At 34.7% G+C, this 23233-nt stretch overlaps 1 protein-coding gene across 1 annotated transcript; it reads left to right on the top strand.

Moving 5' to 3' along the window:
• Nucleotides 1-9113: 9113 nt before the first annotated feature.
• LOC146995564 (uncharacterized) lies at nucleotides 9114-21364 on the top strand. Its single transcript, XM_085824557.1, has 3 exons — nucleotides 9114-9272; nucleotides 19483-19589; nucleotides 21158-21364. The coding sequence occupies exons 1-3, from the start codon at nucleotides 9189-9191 to the stop codon at nucleotides 21270-21272; spliced, it is 306 nt and encodes a 101-aa protein (XP_085680683.1). The 5' UTR covers nucleotides 9114-9188; the 3' UTR covers nucleotides 21273-21364.
• Nucleotides 21365-23233: the final 1869 nt, after the last annotated feature.

Here is a 23233-nt window from a genome sequence, read left to right as displayed (position 1 = left end):
GGGATGTGGAAGGTATTCAAATTTCAGGTCTGGGATGGTCGCAACCGTTGTACGCGCCGTATGGGGCCGTGCATTGACGTGTTGCAGTAGCACACCGGCTGACAGCAATCCACGTCGTTTCGTTTTGATGGCAGGCCGGAGATGATTTTTTAGGAGGTCCGAGTACGCAGCACTCGTCACAGAGGTTCCTCGTGGCGTGTAGTGTTCCAAGATGATGCCCTTTTCGTCCCAAAAGAGGGTCAGCATAACCTTCCCTGCAGACGGCTGTGTCCGAAACTTTTTGGGTTTCGGTGATGAGGAGTGGCGTCACTCCTTGCTCGCTCGCCTTGTTTCAGGCTGATGGTAATGCACCCATGTTTCGTCACCAGTGACGATTCGTGACAGGAAGGCATTACCGACACGTTCAGGCGTCAGTTGTCGGGGCACCCATCTTGCAGACACCTTATGAAACTTGAGAACATCATGCACAATATGATGTGCCGATCCATGACTCATGTGTACACATGCTGCAATTTCGTCTATTGTCACACGGCGGTTTTTCAAAACGATGGCTTCAACGGCTGAAATGGTCTCTGGAGTCACTACGCGCCGAGCCTGGCCGGGGCGTGGAGCATCGGCCACGGACGTAACACCATTTGCAAATTTCCGACACCATTCATAGATTTGTGGCTGTGACACGCATCTCCATACTTAACCTTCATTCGCCTAAAAATGTCAATCGGTTTCACACCTTCACTTCGCAAAAACCGAATCACAGAACTCTGCTCCTCGCTCGTGCATGTGGCTAGTGGGGCTGCCATTTTGGAACTGTTGTTGCGCCGGTGTTTGTGCATCTGCCGGGTGCTGCCACCTAGGAGACATCCAGCATACTATCGCAAACAGGCATGCCAACTTACAGCTCACTGGCGCCATATGCGGATCTACTTTTATGGTTTTCAGTTGACTCCCCTACGTATGAATGCGTTAGAATTTCCACGATGAAATGATTTTTCTAATACCAGTAAAAGAGATTTACATTAGTTTAATATGAAAGGGAATTTTCTATTTTTTACCTTTGTTTCTGATCTTCAAAAGGTCTTGTAAGAATTTCTTTCAGCTACAAATTATGGCTAAGAAATTGCTTTTCCGTTTAACTTAAAAGTCACTCTGTAAAGAAACATAACATTTATAGCCTTTTATAAGGCTATAAGAAAATAGTCCATTTATTAAACAGAAGCCAAATGTCTTTTACATATTACGTGGTTGTTTTGAAATAACCAATTTTACAATGGTAAAAATGGCTTTTTATTTAAAGAGAACAAGAATAAAAAAGATGGTTATTATTGTAACTGATAGTACTGCCTATTTCATTTAAAAGTTTCAAGCAGAAAACATTATAATTATACCTTACAAAGTAAATAATAAATAGTGGCGAAGCCAAGAAGTTCTTCATTCCTTTGCTAAAAGTTCTACTCAAACACCGCTTATTCAATATTTATCAGGGAAAAAAAAAAAAATCACACAAGTTGCCTGAACAGCTATGTAACAATGAATCCATTAAGCTTAATGCCCGTAACGTAATAAATTTTTTATCATCACCGGAAAAAAATGCGAGCACCGAATCGGTACCAATTTAAACTCTTATAAATAAACCATAAATGTCTCAGTTTAAAACAAAAATCTGATGTGGATATCACATGACTTCATTGTACGGCCTACTGAATTATGTGCATTTTTTGCTGCGTGTCATTTAAACTTATTTCATCGAATTTCATTAGAGATATATTTCACATTCAATGAATTCAGTTCTCACTTTGCGGCAAGGCAAAAATACATAAAAACTCAAAACATCCTCATTAAAAATTTTTAGAGACAGGAAAACATAAAACCCCAAATACAATTAAAGCAGTTAACGAGAATTTTACAATTAAAATTAGAATTTCAACGCAAAAACAAGTAATTCGGCCAGCGGCAAGAAGACTTAAGTTTTCGGTGCACAAAATTGAAAGTTTACTTTTGGTCCCATTGCGCAAAAAGTAACTGAAGTCGTGCAGAAACTAATTTAATTCATTGTTCTATTAATAGTTTCAAATGTTAAATCTCACGAGTTTTTTTAATTACATTAAATATAATCTCGCATCTGTGAAATGCCATGAGTATGGAATGAATTCGATAAAAAAATTAAAATTTTAATGCCCTGCAGTTAACACACTCAAAAATTAAAAAATCTGATATGTACATCATATGACTTTCCTTGTACGGAATATTAAATTATACACATTTTTTCTTGCATTTCATTTAAACTTATTGGATTGAATTAAATCTACTTCGCCGACAGCGCATAAACCACAATAGAATAAATGCATTCTTTAAAATTCACTTTGTTTACCATAGCGACACTCTGGCGCTAGATTCACTTAACAGTATTATATTCCGTTCATATCACAACTCATAATGCACAAAATTTATATCATTTAAAGAATAGAATTATCTAATCGTTGCCACATGTTCTATTCAAATACTATAATAAAGCTAGAATGATCTATAAAAGAAATTAAGCAAACAAAACAAAACAGAAACAGTTTTTCACAGACGATTGAGTATTTCTCATTCAATTAATTCAGTTCTCACTTCGCGAGAAGGCAAAAATACATAAAAACTCAAAATATCTATATTAAAAATTACGAAGTAAATCTTAAACACTTATTTCCTCGAAAAAATTCCAGAAAGAATTAAACATGATTTAATTGGCAATAATAAATGAATGCTTTATCTTTCTCGTTGCGAAGCTAAGTTTCTCTAGATTGGCAACAAATCCACTAGTCTGCTGTTTCAATTGTAAACAATCAAGGGCCGCCATAAAAAAAAAGGCTTAGCGGCACTTAAGCAACTTTAAAATTGTTGATAATTCTAAACATATTGCATACAGATTTACTAAAGGCATAAAAACCTTATCCGGAAGATTTAAACAACATAATTCAATCATTTTTAAAGCACAAAATGTACAATTTACAAACATATAAGAGTAAAGAAACTGAGATCACTGAGCAGGGTAACAGAGTGGATATAATATATATAAATATATTTATATACGTTTGGTGCGGCCGATTGCAACCAAAATACGAGGTGCACATCTACATGTTATAGCAGTCCTATATACAAAATTTCAGCGTTCTGAGGCTACTCGTTTTAGAGTTATGCGAGATAAGTACGTACGCACGTACGTACATACGTTCGTACAGACGCCCCGAAAAATTCTCTTCAGAATTCATTTTAAAGCAGTTTTATAATTTATTTGGTGGAAAAGAGTCTTTTATTGTCCTTACGTACAGATATCACGCAAAAACATCGTTAAATTGCATTCGATAGCAGTCAAAATGGATATTTTCGTTGAAGTATGCTGCCTGAAACTTTTCGCGATTACAATACTTCCTTTTTACTTCGTACAAGGAAGTAAAAACACTGCCGATTTTGAAACTTCGTCTAACAGAAAAAATTAATTAAATTTTTAATTAAAATAAATGCATTGCCTATAAAACACCTATCACAAAAATGCCCTTGTCAGATTTTCCCGTGCATCGTAACTAAAATTGAGCACTTTGTCGTAACGAAATTTCATACACTGTAGAGATATTGGACTCATACACCTTAAACCCCTTATGATCTTCGAATATGTGACTGTTGCAAGAATTGAAACATTTTATTTATTTTAAAAGCAATTACTTCCAACATTTTATAGCTGACTACATACTATAGTTGATTTGGTACCTAGTAACCCGAAAGTTTGTATTGCCACAAATACTTTTGTAATAATTCCGCTTTGTGACGAAATTTTTCTTCCTGTTTCCACCTTGCGCGCATGATATTTTAGAAATGGGTAATGGCACATACTATAAAAATTTGTTGGAATTCTATATGGGCACTATTTTCTAACTGAACCAAAAATCTGATGAATATATTAATATTAAAACATTTTATGTACGAAAACATTACAGATTTTTTGAATAAAATACATTTTATAAACTCAACTCCAAATAAAATAAAAATTTAACATGAAAATCTTAGGATTTTTGGTTCACAGTAGTTTCGAAATGTTATAAAAGCTATATATTAAATATGGAATTAAAGTATGCAACAGAATGTTTTAAACTGTGCGCGAAAGGTGCAAACATGACGAAAAATCACAAATTGTCACAAACCGGATTAAATTATAAAAATATTTGTGGCAACACAAACGTTCTGATTACTATTTCAGAAAGCAGTAGTAGTTTTGTAGTGGTGTTTACTCCTTTGGTTTTCTATTGTTATCGCTATCTGTATGTGTTTTGTTCTAATTATGTCTATGTGATTATAGTATTTATTCAAAACTGGCACTTGCACCTTTGTAATCTTATGCTTTGTCAAAACTACAAATGTACCCTTTATTTATCTATTTATTTTATTTTTTGAGCCCTTGTCTGGCCATGTATTTGTTGAACTTTGACTCAATAAATACTAGGCCCGGGCGGTTGGTGTGAACATGCTTCTGGGGGTTTCTTTGGTCTTTTGGACTGCCACCTGGATGGCCTGGTCGCTGGGTTTCGGTGTATGGTGCGAGGCGCCTGTGTGGCTCATCTGGCTCAAGATAGAGGTGGAGGTGTTGCATATGCCAATTAACCATTACGGTAAAGGGATGGTGCACACGTCCCCCGTCAACTATCAACTATTTCAGAAAGCAGCTATATTGTGTAGTTAGCTGTGAAAAGTTGGAACTAATTGCTTTTAAAATAAATAAGTTATCCCAATTCTTGCAACAATCGCATATTCGAAGATCTTATGGGTTTTAAGGGGTTTGCGTGCCCAGCAAACGTGAAAAATGTGCAAATGTGAAATGCCCTAACTGGGAGTCGAACTTGGATCTCTCGAATACGCACGAGTGTGCTACCGTTATACCACAAAAACATGCTGGAAGGAGAGAGAAAATACCTTATATACTCCCTCCCCTTTTGAAATTCCAGACTTTAAGTTAAATATTAGTTCTACCTCATTTACATAGAATTCGATCCTGATAACGCATTCCTTCAGGGAATTCTAGGTGGGAAACCAAGAAGTAAAAGACAGTTTATTCAAAATAAAAATAACCATTAGAAAATTAAAATAAACCCTTACAAACTAAAATGAATATTGCAAAAGAAACATAATATTTTCATCTAAAACTGGAGCTATCCGTGGTTTATTCACTTTGATTCAGAATTTATAGTTGTCGCATCTTTAGTTTGAAAATGATAGATATTTTGTTCTCAAATACACAAATAAAATAGATTTAAATTGCGTGGCTGAAGAGGCCTAGTTAAAAGCGCAAAAAGTAATTAAACTTTGAATTTAGATTTCTAGATGTAACGCACCAAGTTACAGAGCTCGATCTCAAGAAAAAAAATAATTTATGAATTTCATTTGGAGTTATTATTTTCATTTTTAAATCAAACTTCATTTTTTGATTTGCTCATTACTATACTGAATAGCACATGCATTCTTTGCACTCGAATCCAAAGCAAATGGCTGGTAGACAAGCATCTTTTGATACGCATTCGAACCTGAACATATTTGGTCCTATCCAATATTATATAATAGCTCAGAATTTAAGCAAATTCCTCTTAGAGGAACATACTTTCTAAAATGGCGTTTTAAGAACGCTACGCTCGTGCATAACAGAAAAATTATTAGATTTCCCGTTAAGCTATCATATTTCGCGTAGTATCTGAATCCAGCAACTAGTCATGCCGCGATGCGTCCTTTCATAATGTTGTAGGAGCTAGGAGCTCTTTTTGGATAAAGCAAACATCAAGGAGCTTAGCGAGCTGTTAAGCTACTTATCGTTGAGTTCAATAACTAAAGACATAGACTCAAGAAGGGTTAACTACCCTTTATTTCACTCAAAATAAGATGAGCAGGTAGCCCCTTTCTCGGGATTACAGCAAAGCCCCCACTCGGGCTTGAACTCAGAATAAGAAATAAAAACACACAAAAAAAAAAAAAAAAAAAAAAAAAAAATCTGAAATGTTTCAGATTTTAAATTACGTCCAAAGGGGCGTTTTTTAACATTTTGTGTGTTACCTTTCTTTATTAAATATCATGTTCCTCGCACTTAAACCATAAGATCCAGTGCAACAGCAATATCGCAAAATAGTTTTAAAACGAGCCTATCTTTAGAATTTCCGATACAGAGACTCACGCGCTGGAGATAAAAATGTTTTTTCTGCACAACGTTGCCATTGCTCGCTTTGAAATCCTTGAGTTTGTTAATCAAAAATTCGTCAAAGTTTTAAAAAATAGGAAATCGATCATAAAACAAATTTCAAATTTCAAATTTGGTCTTCCACATGCTCATATTCGTTGGAGGATTACGTTATTCAAAATTCGATGACTCTATGTACCGTTGTTTTATCACAATACGAGAAATAGACATACATTTAAGCAGATTTTTCATTATTTAATTTCTTCAAATATAATGCAGGACTCTAACATTTTGTGGCAACAGTTTGAAAAGTGAACCGACATTTATGAGTCCGACGCAAAATGCCAAAACGAAACTAATAGTCCTTCGGGATTCAAATCCCTTTGGACTAAAAAAAAAAAAAAAAAAAAAAAAAAAAAAAAAAAACGGAAAAGTTTGTTTTTAAATTACGTCCAAAAGCGCATTTTTTTAACGTTTTGTGTGTTACCTTTATTTATTAAATATCCTAAACCATGCAATTTAGTTCAACAGCAATGTCGCAAAATAAGTTTAAATTGAGCCTATCTTTAGAATTTCCGATACACAATTCCGAGCGCTGGAGATAAAAAGATTTTTTCCCCGTAGAGTGTAGCCATTGATCGCTTTTAAATTGTTGACTTTGATAATCAAAAATTCGTTAAAGTTTTACAAAATATGAAATCGATCATAAAGCAAATTCCAAATTTCAAATTTGGTCTTTCAGATGCCCCTATTAGCAGTAGGATTACGTCATTCAAAATTGGATAGCTCTAGGTACCGTCGTTTCATCACAATACGAGAAGCATACATATATTTATGCAGATTCTTCATCATTTAATTTCTTCAAATATAATACAGGGCGATAGTATTGGGTGGCAGCGATTTAAAAAGTGATACAGCCTTTTAAACTTTTCAACGCACAATCGCAAAACGAAAACAATAGTTCTTCACTGACAAAGCCCCTTTGGACTAATTATAACTAAGAGATTTAGCCGACGCTAACACAAGTATCTAACGATATTGACCCTTAATTTAAACTTATCGGAGAATATCAAAAGCCATGTAATAATACGGCCGAGCGTATCAACTTCAAGAGAGATGTAGCCCGAAGGCAAACACGCGCTACTCAGGATTACTAGCTCTCTCTGACGAAGTAAAATCCTTAAATACTACTTTTAACTCATTTGCATTCAACGCGATTCTAAATACTCATTCTGGTAGGGAGTTGTAAGTGGAAACAAGAATTGCTAGGAAAGCACTTTAATATTAAAATAACTGTTATAAAATTAAAATATACCTTAGAATGTAAGAGGGCAGTCTGTCCACATAACAAATGGAAGATCCATGGTTTGAATCCTCGCACGTGTATAGTTCAGTTTTGAGATTTATAGCGCCCAATATCCTAACGACCTCCATAATTTCAGTTAACATAATGGGCATAGTCGTTCATTATTCAAAAGTTCTTTCGATCTTTTCGATGCAGGATGTAGCCGAAAAACGGAAATTTGCTCATGGCGTTAACACTTGATGTTAATGTTTATCTGAAAATTACGAAATCAGTAATGCTGAATGGGTACCAGCTTCTCATTACTTCTCAGGAGAATAAGCTGGTTGGTTCGTTTTAGTAAGATAGGTACAGCTGAAAGTAAGGCAAGCCCATACGCCTTCCCGCAGGTATATTATTATGTGTCACCGAACCTTGTTAGCTGTTAAGAAAATATGGGTAGTGAAATCCACATCCACCCCCGCTCGCCTACTCCGCCGACCAGCCCGTAAAGGTACACCTCTACCCGTGTGTATAAGCTCCACCATTCTCGCTACATTTACACTGTATCAGTTGGTACCTAAGTTTAAGCATGTGTAAGAAGTTGTACATATAAAATTAATGCAAACACACAGTAATTAGATATACAATATTAGAGAATTACCTTTTACATGGCTTCATAAATGTCCATTTGCATATCTAAGTTCAAAATGCTTATGTTTGCTTTGTAAAAGTTCTTTTAGTTCTTTTCAGCGAGAAGCATAAGTGTTTTTACGTTGGTTTCTAAGATGTAAGAAATCAGTTGTTCACAGTTCACAAAGTCGTCTTGTAACAGTTACTATAAGCAACCACAGTAAACTTTTTTAACTATCGCTTAACTGCTTTTAGTTTTGGTGTTTTTGGGTGGAGTATTGAAAATATATAAATAACAGCCAAAGCAGCATTGCTTTGGCTGTTATTTATATATGTTTGAGAGTGCATTTCTGAAAATTATGTACAGTTGAGCAATAGTACGTAAAAGGAGAACGTTTCTTGGTAAACTTTCCTTACTAGGACGTTAATACATATAATTAATCGAAGGCAGAATTTACAAATGTCTTCAGATACCCATTTTCCTTTTCTTATCATACTGCGTACATTTTAGCAATCAAACAGTATAATAAGAACGGGGAAGTACGAGGAATTTCTCAATCATTGCACCCTCAAGTACGAGGAATCTCTCGGACATTACATGTTTACAGTCATTATTTTGTACGGTCTTTCAGCAAGGATTTTGTTTGTTTGCTAATATGATCATTGATATTTGGGGATTTTTGAGGCAAACTCACTGTACCTGACGCATGTTAAGTCCAAAGATTTGAACGTTAAGAAGGACTTTCCCGACTTTTTTCCTTGATATATCTGTTCTTGTTTGCGTATCTTTTAAACGCATCCAAGTTATAGCCCACCAACGGCCGAACGTTCAAGTCGCTGAACACTGGTAGTCGAAGGAACAAAAAAGGAAAGTTAAAGTGAAACGAGAAAGGAGAACGGGTCCGTTTCCATCGGAGGTGCAAACTGCGCATGCTCTGTAACAATAAGAACTGGATTGGCTCATTCGTACACTCGGAAAGCTTTTATAGAGTTTCTTCCCGTCAGTACAATAAATTCGCCTTCCTGAGACCTGATAGTGGACGGTGTATAGGTTTCCGAGGTCAGCCACCATTTTTCATCATGAAGGGTTTTGGATTTGTAATTTTAGTGGCTGTACTAAGTATTCCGGTACTTTGTGAACTTCCTAGAGTGATTCACTTTCCGGTGAGTATATGTTGCTATTTTATATCTAAATACTCGTTTTTCGCTTTTAATTAGATTTTAGTTGCTAGTTTCATTCTGGCAGTTTGCGAGGTAAAACCAGTCACTTATTCTAAAGCAGTATTTTTGACTGGAAATCATGAGAATAAAATTTCACATTCCTGTACTTGCTTCAGAATTAACCGCTGAGTATTTTAAGTAATGCCAGAGAATGCTTATTATTTATACCTATTCGTTAAGTGCATTTATAGAGCACACAAAAGTGCATAGTTAAATGAACACTTGGATATTTTGGGTACTCAGAAAACATTAAATAATGAAATTCTGGGCATTAATTTGTACGTGCGTAGCCATGGGTACAAAATTCTTTTAACTGCTGGGTCCTGAATATGTATGGATTAGAGGAAATGAACTTGTGTGCAGAGAAATTGTCCTTTTGCTTACTTCCTGTAAAGATATCGGAAGGGTAAAGATATCGGAGAGTGAGGCTGTGAATCCTGACTAAATTTGCTTTTATTCTGGGATAAATAACTTTTTAATTTCCTGAGAAGTATCAAACCTTGAATAGAATATCGGGATACCAGTAGGAAGAAGTAAATTTTAACTTATCTCAGAATGGTCATTACCGCATTGCACAGAATTAATGTTTAAAAGTCGAGAGTGAAATTGTTTGTTCATACTGTAAACTGGGGCCACCACAGGCCGAACGCTTAAGTCTCTGAACACTGGTAGTTCGGTCAGAAGTTGGAATCCTACGAACGGGCTGGCTGTATGGGAGCTTTCGTGGTTTCCCGTATGTGTAACGTGTTAATCGTGTTTTTCAACTGAAGTATTTTCGTATGTTCTTCGTATATAACCTCCTTTCGAATGTTTAACTGGGGAAGAGTAAAATTCTAACTTTTTTTTCAGTGCTTAAATCTTTGGTTTGATTTGGTTTTGTGTAGTTCATGGTATATTAAAACTATCTATTTTAATGCATTTCAGGATATTCATTTTTCCTCTTTTGTATTGAAAATAATTAAAAAGATCTCATGTGCAGGTTCGTGTTAATATTTCAGCAGCACGCAGTTTAATTTAATTTTGTAAGTCCGCTTCTGTTTTAAAATGCGTTGCACGTAACTATCATGCATTTGCCGCATCGTAATTTGCCAGTTTGTGATAAAATTTCACTGTAACTATCAGCTTTTCGAATGTGCTACATCAAAAATGAAATGTCAGCAGGTTCGGTTTTCAGTCCAAAAAAGGAAATTTAATGCTGTATAACAAATTACATTCCGTTTTTAGAAGAAATATTATACTTGTTACAAGCACTCATTCTCATATTATTCATAATTCTCATATTCATATTCTGAAGAATATGAAATTAAAGATTACTTTAAATTATGCTGTAGAGTTACATTAAAACACAATTTTAGCCAACTGTAATTAAAATACGTGAGAGCGAACTGAATAGCTAACTGTAATTAAAATACATGATGGTGATTTCTACTAAAAATATGACTGCATAATTTGAGTAATTTACTGTACACTAATGCTGTACTACAAATCTCGCAAAACGCAGATCTTCAAATATTAGCATGTCTTGCCAGCGGCCAGTTAGTAATAATTGGTAATTCAAGCCCAGTTCAAATCTTAACTAACCAACTGGCTTCATGAGAAATTTCGTGGTTTCCGCCTTAAACGCTCCTCCGTAAAGGCATTAACTGAACAGCCTAGATATAAATATGAACACGCATAGCCATAAGTGCGAGATTCTTTAGCTGGATAGCTTAACTAGACAGCCTTCGTGCAGTTGCCATAATCCAGTAAGGCTCAAACAAATGTTAATTTTTAATTGCGGGTTCGTCTTTATTTTCGCTAGCTGCAGCAAATTTTTCCAGTTTGCTTTCTTTAGTAGTATTGTTTATGTTACCAATGTATCTTTATGTTTATTTCATGTATAAAATACAGGCATTCCTTTGAATGGCTCTCGTGTTTTAGGCGAACTTTGAAATACGAGAATTATATACTTTACCTATGCACCGTATACAATACCTAAGCATTTTATAGAGTGGCAAATGCGCTTTAGGCAAAGTATGAAAAAAAGTTCATAAGCTATTATTTAAAAGACGTTCATTCCTGGAAAATGCAATTTTATTTTGAAAAAATAATGAAACTACCATTAAAAAAAACTTATTCTAAATACCTTAAAAAATTATCCTAGTACATCGTAAGAAATTTGTATTCTTTACCTGAGTGGAAATGAATAAGATGTACACTGCTCCAAAAAAAAAAAAAAAAAAATGTGACAGTGCTATATCTCCCGTTCTACTGGGGAGATTCACGAAATTCAAATTGCGTTCTTCATGTCTCGAAAGCGCGACTTAGGATATATATTAGATTTATATATAGCACTATTCTAACATAGGTATTTTGACACAAAATCGGACTTTTTCTGAAATAACATACCAATTTTTTTACATATTTCGATTCTACGACTCAAATTATGCCAGAATACCAAGTTTTGTTAAAATCGTACGAGTAGTTTTTGAAATATTAGCTCTCAAAATTTTAGCTCCTCAATGTAAATTGAATTTGGCAAATATTTATTTAGATCTCTTTTTTTATTAAACTTTGATTTTTTCTCTCACATCTTTTTGATTTTTTTTCTCTCACATTTCGAAATTTAAGTTCATTCCAAATAAAATTTACCCATTTTTAGTTTTATTTTTTAAATTTCTATTTTTAAATAATTTTTATAAAGTTTTCGAAAAAAATTTTGAATTATAACCTATAAAATTTTTACCATCATCTTAAAGTAGGTATATTTTTAAGCATATCTGCAAAAAATTAGACTTTTTTATTCAAAATTTTCTAAGATATACACAAATTTACATATTTTCGCGTTTTGAAATTTGGCATCTTTTGAGTGATAATAACGCCAAATGTGGTCTATGGATTTTTGTTACACTGTATTGCCACAGCTATTTTTAACCTTAAATTTCAAGTAAAATTTTACGGAGAATTGACATTTTCCCCCTCAATGATGCGTAATAAATATTTATTAATACTATATGAAAAGCTATTTTTTAAATAAATTTTTTAATATTTTTTTAAATTTCTCTCTATATTTTTTTTTTTTTTTTAATAAGAGTAAACTTTTGTAAGAGTAAATTTTTATCTTCGGCGTTTTATCGTCTGCTACTTTACTTCGTTTAAATCGAATTGTCTAAAACTGAGAATTTTCGTTTGACGTTTATTTGAATTTTATGACATTAACTGCACAATTTATTTCTAAACAAACTGATGCTTTTGAAGTGGCTGAAAGAGCGGCTGGAACTATCATCCATATTTTTAAAGCACAGTATATTTTTATGGAAACATAAGATTTAGAATAATCATTTTTATAAAAGTCAAATTATGATATAAATATACAACCCTCTAGAGACTGAATTAATGGAAGTTCAATGGTTATGTAGAAGTGATCTGCAGCTACTTAATCGCTGGATAAGTCAGCAGATTCCGTGGACAAGTAAGAATAATTATATAAACGACACCCAACATTCTGAATTCAATTAACAACGATTAATTCAATTAATACGATAATAATTGAATTCAATTAATACGATGTTTATTAAATGAATTCAAGAAGTTTTAAAACATAAAAAATCAACTCATTTTTTATCCTAAAATGTATTTTTGTGCCTACCGTATTTTCATTATTCTAATTTAAAATTCTAAATAATTCTTAAAATTCTAATTTAGGATGTAATTGTCAAGAACTGATTCCTAATCATCAGTAATATAATAAGTAATTATTACGGTTATTAATAAATCCTTCTTATAAAGTAATTGCAAATATTTCAAAAAACTTTGTCTGAATGCAAATATTTTTCTGTGCAAATATTTTTAATTTTATATTAATCAAGATTGCACACGATACTATTTATTTGCTCTTCAATTCTTAACGTCAGTCCCAGTAGAAGTTACAAATCAATTAATTGGATTGGATTGGATTATTAAATTATGGCAAAGCACACGAGGGCTATCTGCCTAAAGGGAGGGATGCCTTCGTGGAGGACTTTCTAAGGGAAACTGGCTCGTATACACGTTACACATCGGGAAAACCACGAAAACACCCATGCAACCAGCCCGTTCGCGGGATTCGAACCTCGGACCGAACTACCAATGATCAGTGTTTTTACTCCTGGTCCGTTTGTGGGCCTTTATGAAATGTAAGACGATAACTTTATTTAAAATGATTGTAAGAAATACCAAAATGTTTCGAAAAGTTGGATACTTTTTAATATACTTTCAGAATGCTTAAAGAAAAAGAGAAGAAAAATAATTTTTTTTGTAAAATTTAGTATTTGTATTTTAATTTAAAACTTTTCAATGTTATGATATTTGATTCTTGCGATTTCAAAAATAAAATATTTGACTAAAATATGAATAACATTTTAAGAAACCAAATGTATGATAAAATTGTATAAAGCAATGGGCACAATGATAAAACTGTTTAAAGCAGTGTATGCAAGTCATCCTAAGTTAAAATGTCGGTTATACATCTCTCTTATTTATATATATCTTTTCTGAACGGAACATTGAAAGGCGTGTAAAACTGTGCTTTACTGTATTTTCTCTTTTAATATAGTATGCAGTTTTCAAACTCATCGTAGTCTGGGTTACAAAGTATTCTTCCGAAAGAAACGCAGTTCAAATAAATAAAATCAAATTCTGGGAAATTGATATTAATAAATATATTTAAAATGCTCAGTTCGAAGGAATAAATAGAAAATTTTAAAACAATTATCAGAAGAGACAATGCAACACAAACAATTAAAATCAAAGTATAAAAATTTAAAAATTACCTAAAATAACTATGACGAAAAATATATATAAAGAAAACTATTTGAAAAAAATAAACGCTGCACCTTTATTTACGCAGTTCGAATAGATAAATAGAAATTTTTAAAACAGTTATTCGAAAAAAAAAAAAGTGCAACTTAAATAATTAAAATGAAATTCGAAAATGAAAAAATTACTTAAAATAATAAGTTATAATTAAAAATATAATATAAAGAATATTATTTGGAAAAAGGAACGATGGTGACTTTTTCCCTCTCACGGGAAAGGAAACTAGGTTGCCATATATTAAGAAGTTCGCCAAGTGAAGTATTCTTGGCGCAAACTGACAAAAAAGTGCCAACATAAATTTGTGAATTTCTCCGTAAATTTCGCTCCAAATTTTACAAAATTTCATATTTAGGCGTAATTTGAGTCGTAGAATCGAAATATGTAAAAAAATTGGTATGTTATTTCAGAAAAAGTCCGATTTTATGTCAAAATACCTATGTTAGAATAGTGCTATATATAAATCTGATATATATCCTAAGTCGCGCTTTCGAGACATGAAGAACGCAATTTGAATTTTGTCAATCGGCCCAGTAGATCGGGAGATATAGGACTGTCCCATTTTTTTTTTTTGAGCAGTGTACCTAACAAAAGGAATTAAATTTTGAAAAATCATAGGTTTTACAATAATGCCCTTTTAAATATTGCTATTTCTGGCAGGACTCCCAAAACTGGATGTGCAGTTCAATATTATTTACATATGTATGTAACATTTTTGTACTTGGTTTCAAGTTCCTTCAACATTGTGTCACGGCTTCCGTGCCAAACAGCCAAATGAATTTCATGAAGTACGGGAAATAACAGAAGTCTTCTCTAACAGGGCAAATGAGTTTAGTTTTGTTTTCCACAAGCATCACATCATAGCGATTCACCAACTAATAGTCCCGTGGTTTCTTCTTAGCAGTCACTTTGCCTTTTTTTACATCGTTTATTAACTTCTGCTAAAGTTGTTTCCATTATTCGAAAAGTATCGCGGATGTAGTTCATACTTTGCCGGTTTGTCATTTGGCATTCTAATAAAATGCCTAAGCAATGTGTGAAATGTTTAATCGTTTCATACATGGCCGGCCAGTTTTCCACATTCTATACAATGCCGAATTGCATACTTTGCCGGTATACATATATTTTGAAAATATCACGTTTTTAAGATTCGTTTAAAAATGACTCAGTAGGTCGCAAATATAATTTCAAATATCATAAGAGGTAACCTAACAGATTTTGGTGATTAATGATTTTTAATGATTCTTAGATTTTTGTTTAATTGCATATAAATTGCTTCTTTGTTCTAGCTTTAAGAGCAGTTTCAGTGTACATGCGAGGCTTGAACAATTGCATGAAAAGATATTTCGAAAAACAAGAGTAAAACATTTAACTGGGTGCTGCTAATGTGTCTTGTCCGTTTAAACCAGTTCTTCAAAGAGTGTGTATTCTGTCCCATATCGACATGTTAGATCTTATCCACAAAGTCATTGTTATTAGTAGTTGTTTAAATTCAAAAGTCTTGCATCCTCCAATTTACCCATTAGGCATAAAGTTATTTTTCGTTATATGTTTATGAAAAACGTTCTAAAAAGAACTCTGAGAATCATGCAGGACGAACTAAACTGTATAATTTCTGACACTGAAGTTACCGCGTCAGAGTGGCCAGGGACGTTCCATATTAGTTTAGAAAGATGCTATGTTCAGCACTATGTTTAGAAAGTAGAACGGCTAAATCCTTTTTGATAATTAAGAAATAGAAGCATAAAATGATGTCTAAAATTTCTTGTCAAAATTCTTGATGGATGTTCTGTGACCTTTTTGAATACGCTGGCATAGGAAAAATGGCAAGTGTAGGAAAATGAAACATGAATTATATCCGAGATCAAGAAAAGTTCCTGAATAAATTTCATAAGACTATGTGAAACAATTTTAGGAACTTTAAAATGGTTTATATTTCTGACGCATTCTCCTCGCATTTTCATAAGATCTCTTCGGCATTTGCCGTTAGAGGAAATAACAATTTTTGTTCTAAGCATTTCTCTTTACAATTAATTTTTCATATTGCAAATTTGCAGTACCAAAAAGAAAGTAAAATCTTTCTTTCCATAAATATCGAATGGGTAAGACCGCTTGAAATTTATACTTCGACGTGGGTTCATCGGCTGCCTGGGCCAATCAGTCACAGAGGGATAAAATCTCTAAACACTAGTAGTTCGGTCCGGAATTCGAATCCCGCAAGCGGGCTGGCAGCGTGGGAGTTTTCATGGTTTTACCCGTGTATAACGTGTATACAAGCCAGTTTCCCTTAGCTAGTCCTCCACGAAAACATTCTTTTCCCTTAGGCAGATGGCCCTCCAGGCTTTGTAGTGATTACATGAGCCAAATCCTCGGCTGCCTGGTTGCATGGGCTTTTTTGCGGTTTCTTGTGTAATCTTTTTACGAGCTAGTTTTCCTTAAAACCAATTAAAAGTAACTTTCCTCTCATAGACCCAGTGATCGTTGGCGTAATTGATAAACACTTTTCTATAAAATCCTGAAATTGAATGCCTTAAATCTTCAGAACTTCATAGTTGGATTGCACGGTAAATTGGTCTAAAGTAGCAGTGCTGTAAGTTTACAAAACCCTATGCTGATGAAAATAATCCTTCGAATAACATACCCATAATTTGAATCCGGCAAACATTAAAGTGAAGAATTTTGTCTATACTATTATTTTATGGCGGGCGCTAGCCATTTTTGGGCTTTCCTCAATACTAAGGCCAGAAGTGGTGACCATTTTATTATGCAAGCAACCTAATAGGTGGCCACCGTTACTTTCTATGAGCGAACGGACAATTTACACTCATGCCTTCCACAGGTCTTGAACCCCGGCCGTTTGGTATCTCAGTCCGTTCCCCTAACCGTTATACCGTCTAGGCAGTCTTTTCTAAATTATTTTTGAGATATTACTAGACTTATATACTTCAAGGTACGAAAGCTTCTGCAGCTTAAAAATATTGGATGGACTGCTGACAGCGGCTAAAGCAACGAAACTTAAGTATAGTTTCTTCAGAATGCCTTCCCCGAAGTCAAACATATCCTACAGATAATCTTTCAACAGTTGCTATAACGAAGTAATTCGGATTTTAGAAATGTCTTTCGTATCAATATTTTGCTCACATTTATTTGAAATATCCTGCATAGTTAAAAAATGTAGAATTATTGTTAAGGTAGTTAAAACATAAAAGAATATCTTATTGCAGTTCATTTTATTGCAATGTCCAGATTTCCGTTATCTTTAGATTTCTTGAATAAAGCTTGCAATTCTTCCCTTTCGTTATTATCCAGAAAAGAATGTTTCCACCGTGCCTTAGTGAATTAACAAAGTTCTAATACCGGTGCGCCCACCAGCGGGCAAGTGGTACAGTCCCTTAACACTGGTAGTTCGGTCCGAGATTCGAATCCTACGAACGAGTTGGCTGCGTGGGCGTTATCGTGGTTTCTTCCCAGGTTCTTCTTCAGGATCCTGACAGCCTTGCAGTAATTCGAACTATATCTCCAAATTTAAGTATCCGTTGTTTCTAATCGTGAACGATACGAGCCAGTTTCCCTTGGAAAGTCCTCCCTCCCTTTAGGCAGATAACCCTCGTGTGCTTTGCCATAATTAAATAATCCAATCTAATCGTGAAAGTTGTTTCAGTACTTCAGAAATATTAGACAAAGTGAAACATAAACTAATATATTCAAAATTTAGATGTACATGGATTCGTTCTTATTCTCGCATTATATCTCCTCAGTTGTGATATTTTAACATCAACGGATTACTTCTTTGTTGTCGGAAATGAAGTTTCCGACGTTTCTTTATTTATACTTAAATCTTGAAGATTCCGATTGCAAAGTACTCACCGTCTGATATACCAATATGCGAATCTAGAAATAAGTTTTTGTAGGATATAAAGCGACAATTGCAGTTAGTCTTGAAAAGTGCCCAATATTTCCTCGCCGCTATGCAGATTCCAGTTATTCAAAACATCCTTAGGTGTATCGACATTCCTAAACATTCTGTGAATAATGAAACTAATTTTATGACTCAAATGAAACCAGAAACTGGTATCTAAGTTTACGGAATAATTCAGCATCAAAGTTTTGAAATTAGGCTTATTATTGGATATTAAGGAAATTAATGGATGTTTATGGATATTAATGGATGTTTTCGATTATTTGCCACAATCATTGACCATGACTGACAATTTTCTTTGCAATCAAGTTGACAAATTCATTACATTGACAATGTTTCCCATAGTCTGTCTATATATAATTGACAATTTTTTCTATAGTCTGTCTGTGACATGTTCTCCAGAACGGCGGGCAGTTGAGTTTCGAGAAAGGTACCTACCCCTCCGTTTCAAAAATTCGTGGGAAACCATTTCGACCATTCTTAATCTTCATACGACTTTAATCAGCCGAGATATTGATTAAAAACTCTGATAACGCCGTCGTTTCTCCGACAGACAAAAGTCGCTCGTGTTGGAGATAATCTGCTTTATTTCGAAATGTGTTGCCACTGCTCACTTTGAGTTGAGTTTGTTAATCAAAGATGTGTACGTATTACGAAAGGAAATAAAAATAGCATTACTAAACATTAAATATATTATACAAGTCCGCATTCCGACATTTAAGAAAGCACTCGAGTGCATGTCACGTCATTGTACGTCAAAAATGTTTCGTTAATGTCAGCATTTTGGAGCACCAGTGGCCGAACGGTAAAGCCCTGAACACTAGTAGTTCGGTCCGAGTTTCGAATCCCGCGAACGGGCTGGCTACATGGGCGTTTTCGTGGTTTCCCATGTGTAGCGTGTTAATGCGAACCAGCACCCTTAGAAAGTCCTCCACGAAGGCATCCTTCCGTTCCGTATAGTGCCTTAGGGCTTAACACTTAAATAAGAGAATTTCAGCAAATAACTGCTGATGTCAAATTTTTTGTTTCAGGTTAGAATTAGTTGACACGGTATGCTATTGCCACGTTAATTTATTGATTAATATTAGGAAAAATGTGTTACATTAAAATTAAATCATATCATCATACCTATTAATCTGATGTGTCAAAAAGTTTTCGTTTCCTGGTTTGGCAGTAACAATTTACTTATGCATGGTTTCCTGCTTGGAAAGAATGATCTGATTTCATTTATTTTGAAATGTTTTTGCGCATTTTTTCAGGTTTTCATAGAACTTATAAATTTTGCTTTAGTCACCGGTCACTCATCTAGCGAGCTTGCTCGCCAGTATATTTTAAATTTCAGTCTTGCATGATTTAAAAAAGGGTTTTTTGCACATTTACTTAAATTTTCTTTCTTTACAGAGATTGAACCTGCCCGACTGTAAGAAAGGCTTCTCGTGTGGTTATACAGCAACCGACGAATACATGGCTATCGAAACTTCCATTAAAGTACCTTACATTCAAAGCGAGTAAGCTTTTTTTTATATCTTTCAAACTTGCAAATCTTTAAGTTTCATCTCTATTGCAGCTTGAGATAGAAAAGCTTATCACTAAATCACATTTTATAAAGTAGTACTTTTATGTATGAATGTGGATTAAAAGCAGTTGAGGAATAATTATAGCTACATACTTTCGTAAATGGCGTAGAACACACAACCTATTTTAAGGTGACCGCTCCGAGCCAATGAATTATCAGGATTGTCTGTAACACTAATTTAGCTTTTTGAAGACTAGTTTTACTTGCTGTTCTAAATCACAGTATTGGCAGTTTAAAAATGTCTCGGCATTCGTATCAAGCACCTTAAAGCACTTTGGATAGGTAGATAGGTCCAGTGTATAGGAAGACAATTTTGGGTAGGTAAAGGGAATTTATTCTCTCAAATTGTATAATTATGTATTCTTCATAGAAATGGCGAACTTGCAACAATATACTGCTAAAATTAGTTCTGCATTTTCTCCTTTCGTTCGAGATTACTTTTTGTACTTTTTATCAGAACAACTATATACTTGTGGATCGTGAAGCTAAAACCTTTGGGAAATAGCGCTGTAAGAAGTTTCCAGTTTCCATATCAAATTCATTTAACCTTTTCAGTCCCAATTTGTTTGTTTCAACCGACTTGATGTTTTTATGTACTGTAAGTTATCACAAAGAGTTGAAAAATATCGATTTGAACATTGTACTTTAAAATGGGGTGGTGGTTTCCGGGGGCCTAGGACAAATGTTCCACTGGGTGGTAATGGTGGGACATACGTGTTATTACTAAATTGTTGACACATAAATGAAAAAATCAAAAGAAACTATTTTCATAATTTATGTGTGATAAGAAGTAAAACTTAGGCTTAGATTGCATGCCACACAGGTTGTGTTTATTCTTTTCTCTTGTTGCCTCTCGGTACAACTGTGATTGCCTTCTACTGGGCTCTTCGATGGGTAAGTGATCTTCTACATTCAACAACTTGGAATTGGATGATAGTCTACCAGTATGGTACTTTGTAATGGTAGTGTATGGTCTACCGCTATAATTTTATAATGGGGATGTTGGAAATGATGCCTACTACCCAGTGGGACATAAACTACATCGTAAACTGATGCGTGTAATTCCCTCTAGGCTTCTTTAAACATCTACTGGGACTTGCATAATCCATTAGGAATGAAAGGGCTAAACAGAACACTTTTTCCGAACATATAAAACTGAACTTGAGAACATGCCAAACAAAAAGTACTCTCAACTTTAATTTGCTAGAGATAAAACAGTTTATTATACGAAAGTCAACATCTCGTTATTGAACAGGAATATTAAGTAAATCGAATACTTTTAATCTCAAGTATCGTTTTAAGCAATTGTTAGAACTACTGCACAAACGTGACTTTTCTATATTAGTTTCCCATCTCGTGTTTGGCGCGTTATAATCATCCTTGGTTTTGTGCCATAATCTCTCGCTCACTCAACTCACTCTATATTAGTTTAACATGCAGCATGAGAGTATTTTTCCATTTTGGTTATATGAGTAAACCTAAATTTTCTTTTTTCCGCAGCTGTGTTTGTCCAAAAGGAACTGATTGCAGATTTTATGGAGTGGTAAGAAGAAATGAAGTGTACGATTACCGTTGTTATCGTTCTTTAAGTACGAAGAGGGGAATATTTGTTTAGAATAAGGACTTAATTTTCAAGCAATGAAAGATTCAGTACAAAAAAAAATTGAGTGGTGCTCCTCGCTAAAATTTTCATTCATTTTTATATCAGGAAATATTGTAGTCAATAAAGTTTCTTTATTCACTAAAACTACTTTATGGATTGATTTTTGACTGATACTTTATTGACTGATATTTGCAGTTTGGCATCTAGAACTAACACTGCTCATGATATTTTTCAAGTGCTGTTTCTTTGAAATGATGTTAATCAGATTTATAATTATAGCTTAATTTCTTAAAATGTAACTTAATTCTAGAAGCTATTGTGATTTTGTTAGCTGCTTCTACAATAGATCAGATTATAAAATCACCAAGAGATCTGCAGCAGATCATAATCTAAAGTTTCCTTCGAGAATAATAGTCAACTGTATTAGGTCAATACGTAATACAGTCAACAAGAATATGAATAATTCAGTCAACAATTGTATAACTGTTGAAATAAACATTTTGAAAGGCCCGTATAGGTTCGTCTGAACTTTCAGTGTTATGCTTAGTTTAGATATTCTTCACTTTAACATGGACGTTTATTATTTTGAAAATACCGGAATTTGCGATCTTATAAAATATTTTATTTGCTTGAAGTCAGCTTTTTTCATATAACTCTCAGCCTTTCGTATTTACGAGGGTTGGAACTTTAATAGTGGCAACTATTTATTTACAAGGAATACAAAAGTGATTCATGTCACCATGTTTTGCAGTCCTTCACTATAATCGCCAGCATTGTGTACAACCCGTTTCCAACGATGTGGAAGTCTCAGAATACCTGTAGCAGCGCCTGTTTTGTTGATAGTTTGAATGGACCGGTTTACTGCCGCAATAATCTCAGGAACAGTTTGGAAGCGAGTGCCACGAAGTGGTTCCTTCATCTTAGGAATTAAGTCAGTCACAAGGGCTTAGATCTGAGGAGTATGGTGGATGGTAAAGCACTTCCCAGCCCCATCGCTTGAACAAATCAGTCACAGCTTGCGCTGCATGCGGCCGAGCATTGTCATGCAAAATGAGAGGAACGTTCTGCAGAAAGTGTCGCCGTTTTCTTCTCAAAGCTGGTCGGTGATTGTGCTCCAAAAATGAGCAGTAATACTGCGCAGTGACGGTCTACTGTGGGGGAACGGTATGCGTTAGGATGACACCATCACAGTCGTACACGAGAATCCCCATAACTTTCACATTGCTGGGATTCTGACGAAATTTCGAACGTCGTGGTGACCCGTGATGACGCCATTCGTTTGTTTGGCGTTGTTCTGGTTGGTACAATCGGGCCCAAATCTCATCCAGCGTAATGATACGGCTTAAAATAGCATCTCCTTCGCGCTCATAGCGCTCCAAGTGGGTTCGGGCAGCATCGTATCGTAGCCATTTCTGCATTTCCGTCAATTGATGTGGAACCCATCGTGAAGCAATTTTTCTCATGGACAGGCGTTCCTTCAGAATGTGCAGCACAGTCGTATGCGCTAATCCTGTTTGTCCGGCCAGCTGACGAATCGTTTGGCGGCAATCACTGTCTATTAGTGCGGCAACAGCTTGCACGTCTGCATCGCTGACACTCGGACGACCTGGCCGCAACATGTCTGCCACATTTTGGCGTCCTTCATTGAATGCTTTCACCCATCTTGCTACGGTTCTGTAAGGCAATGAAGATTTCCCCGCAAGCTTCCTGAAGCCCTTGATGATACTGTCGTGCTGTACAACCTCTGGCACATTCAATTTTTATCCAAAATCGTTGTTCTTGTTTTGAAAACATACTGACAACACTTACTTTAGACAGCGAGCTAATACAAGGATTTGTTCTTCGCGTCACTCCGCATGCGCGTGTCGTAGGCAGGACGAGCCTTTTCGCTGAGAGGTAAGATACTGATGTAGTTTATGTGTGGTATACGCGATATTCTTTGATTTTGTTGCATAGCGTATTTTCAGCTGTGT

The sequence above is a fragment of the Stegodyphus dumicola genome, chromosome 9 (genome assembly GCF_044657685.1).
Source record: "Stegodyphus dumicola isolate Sdum_Otavi_A_Nest chromosome 9, ASM4465768v1".
Lineage (NCBI taxonomy): Eukaryota > Metazoa > Arthropoda > Arachnida > Araneae > Eresidae > Stegodyphus > Stegodyphus dumicola.
The sequence above is the reverse complement of the archived record's forward strand: the minus strand, read 5'-3'. Positions and strand labels throughout refer to the sequence as shown.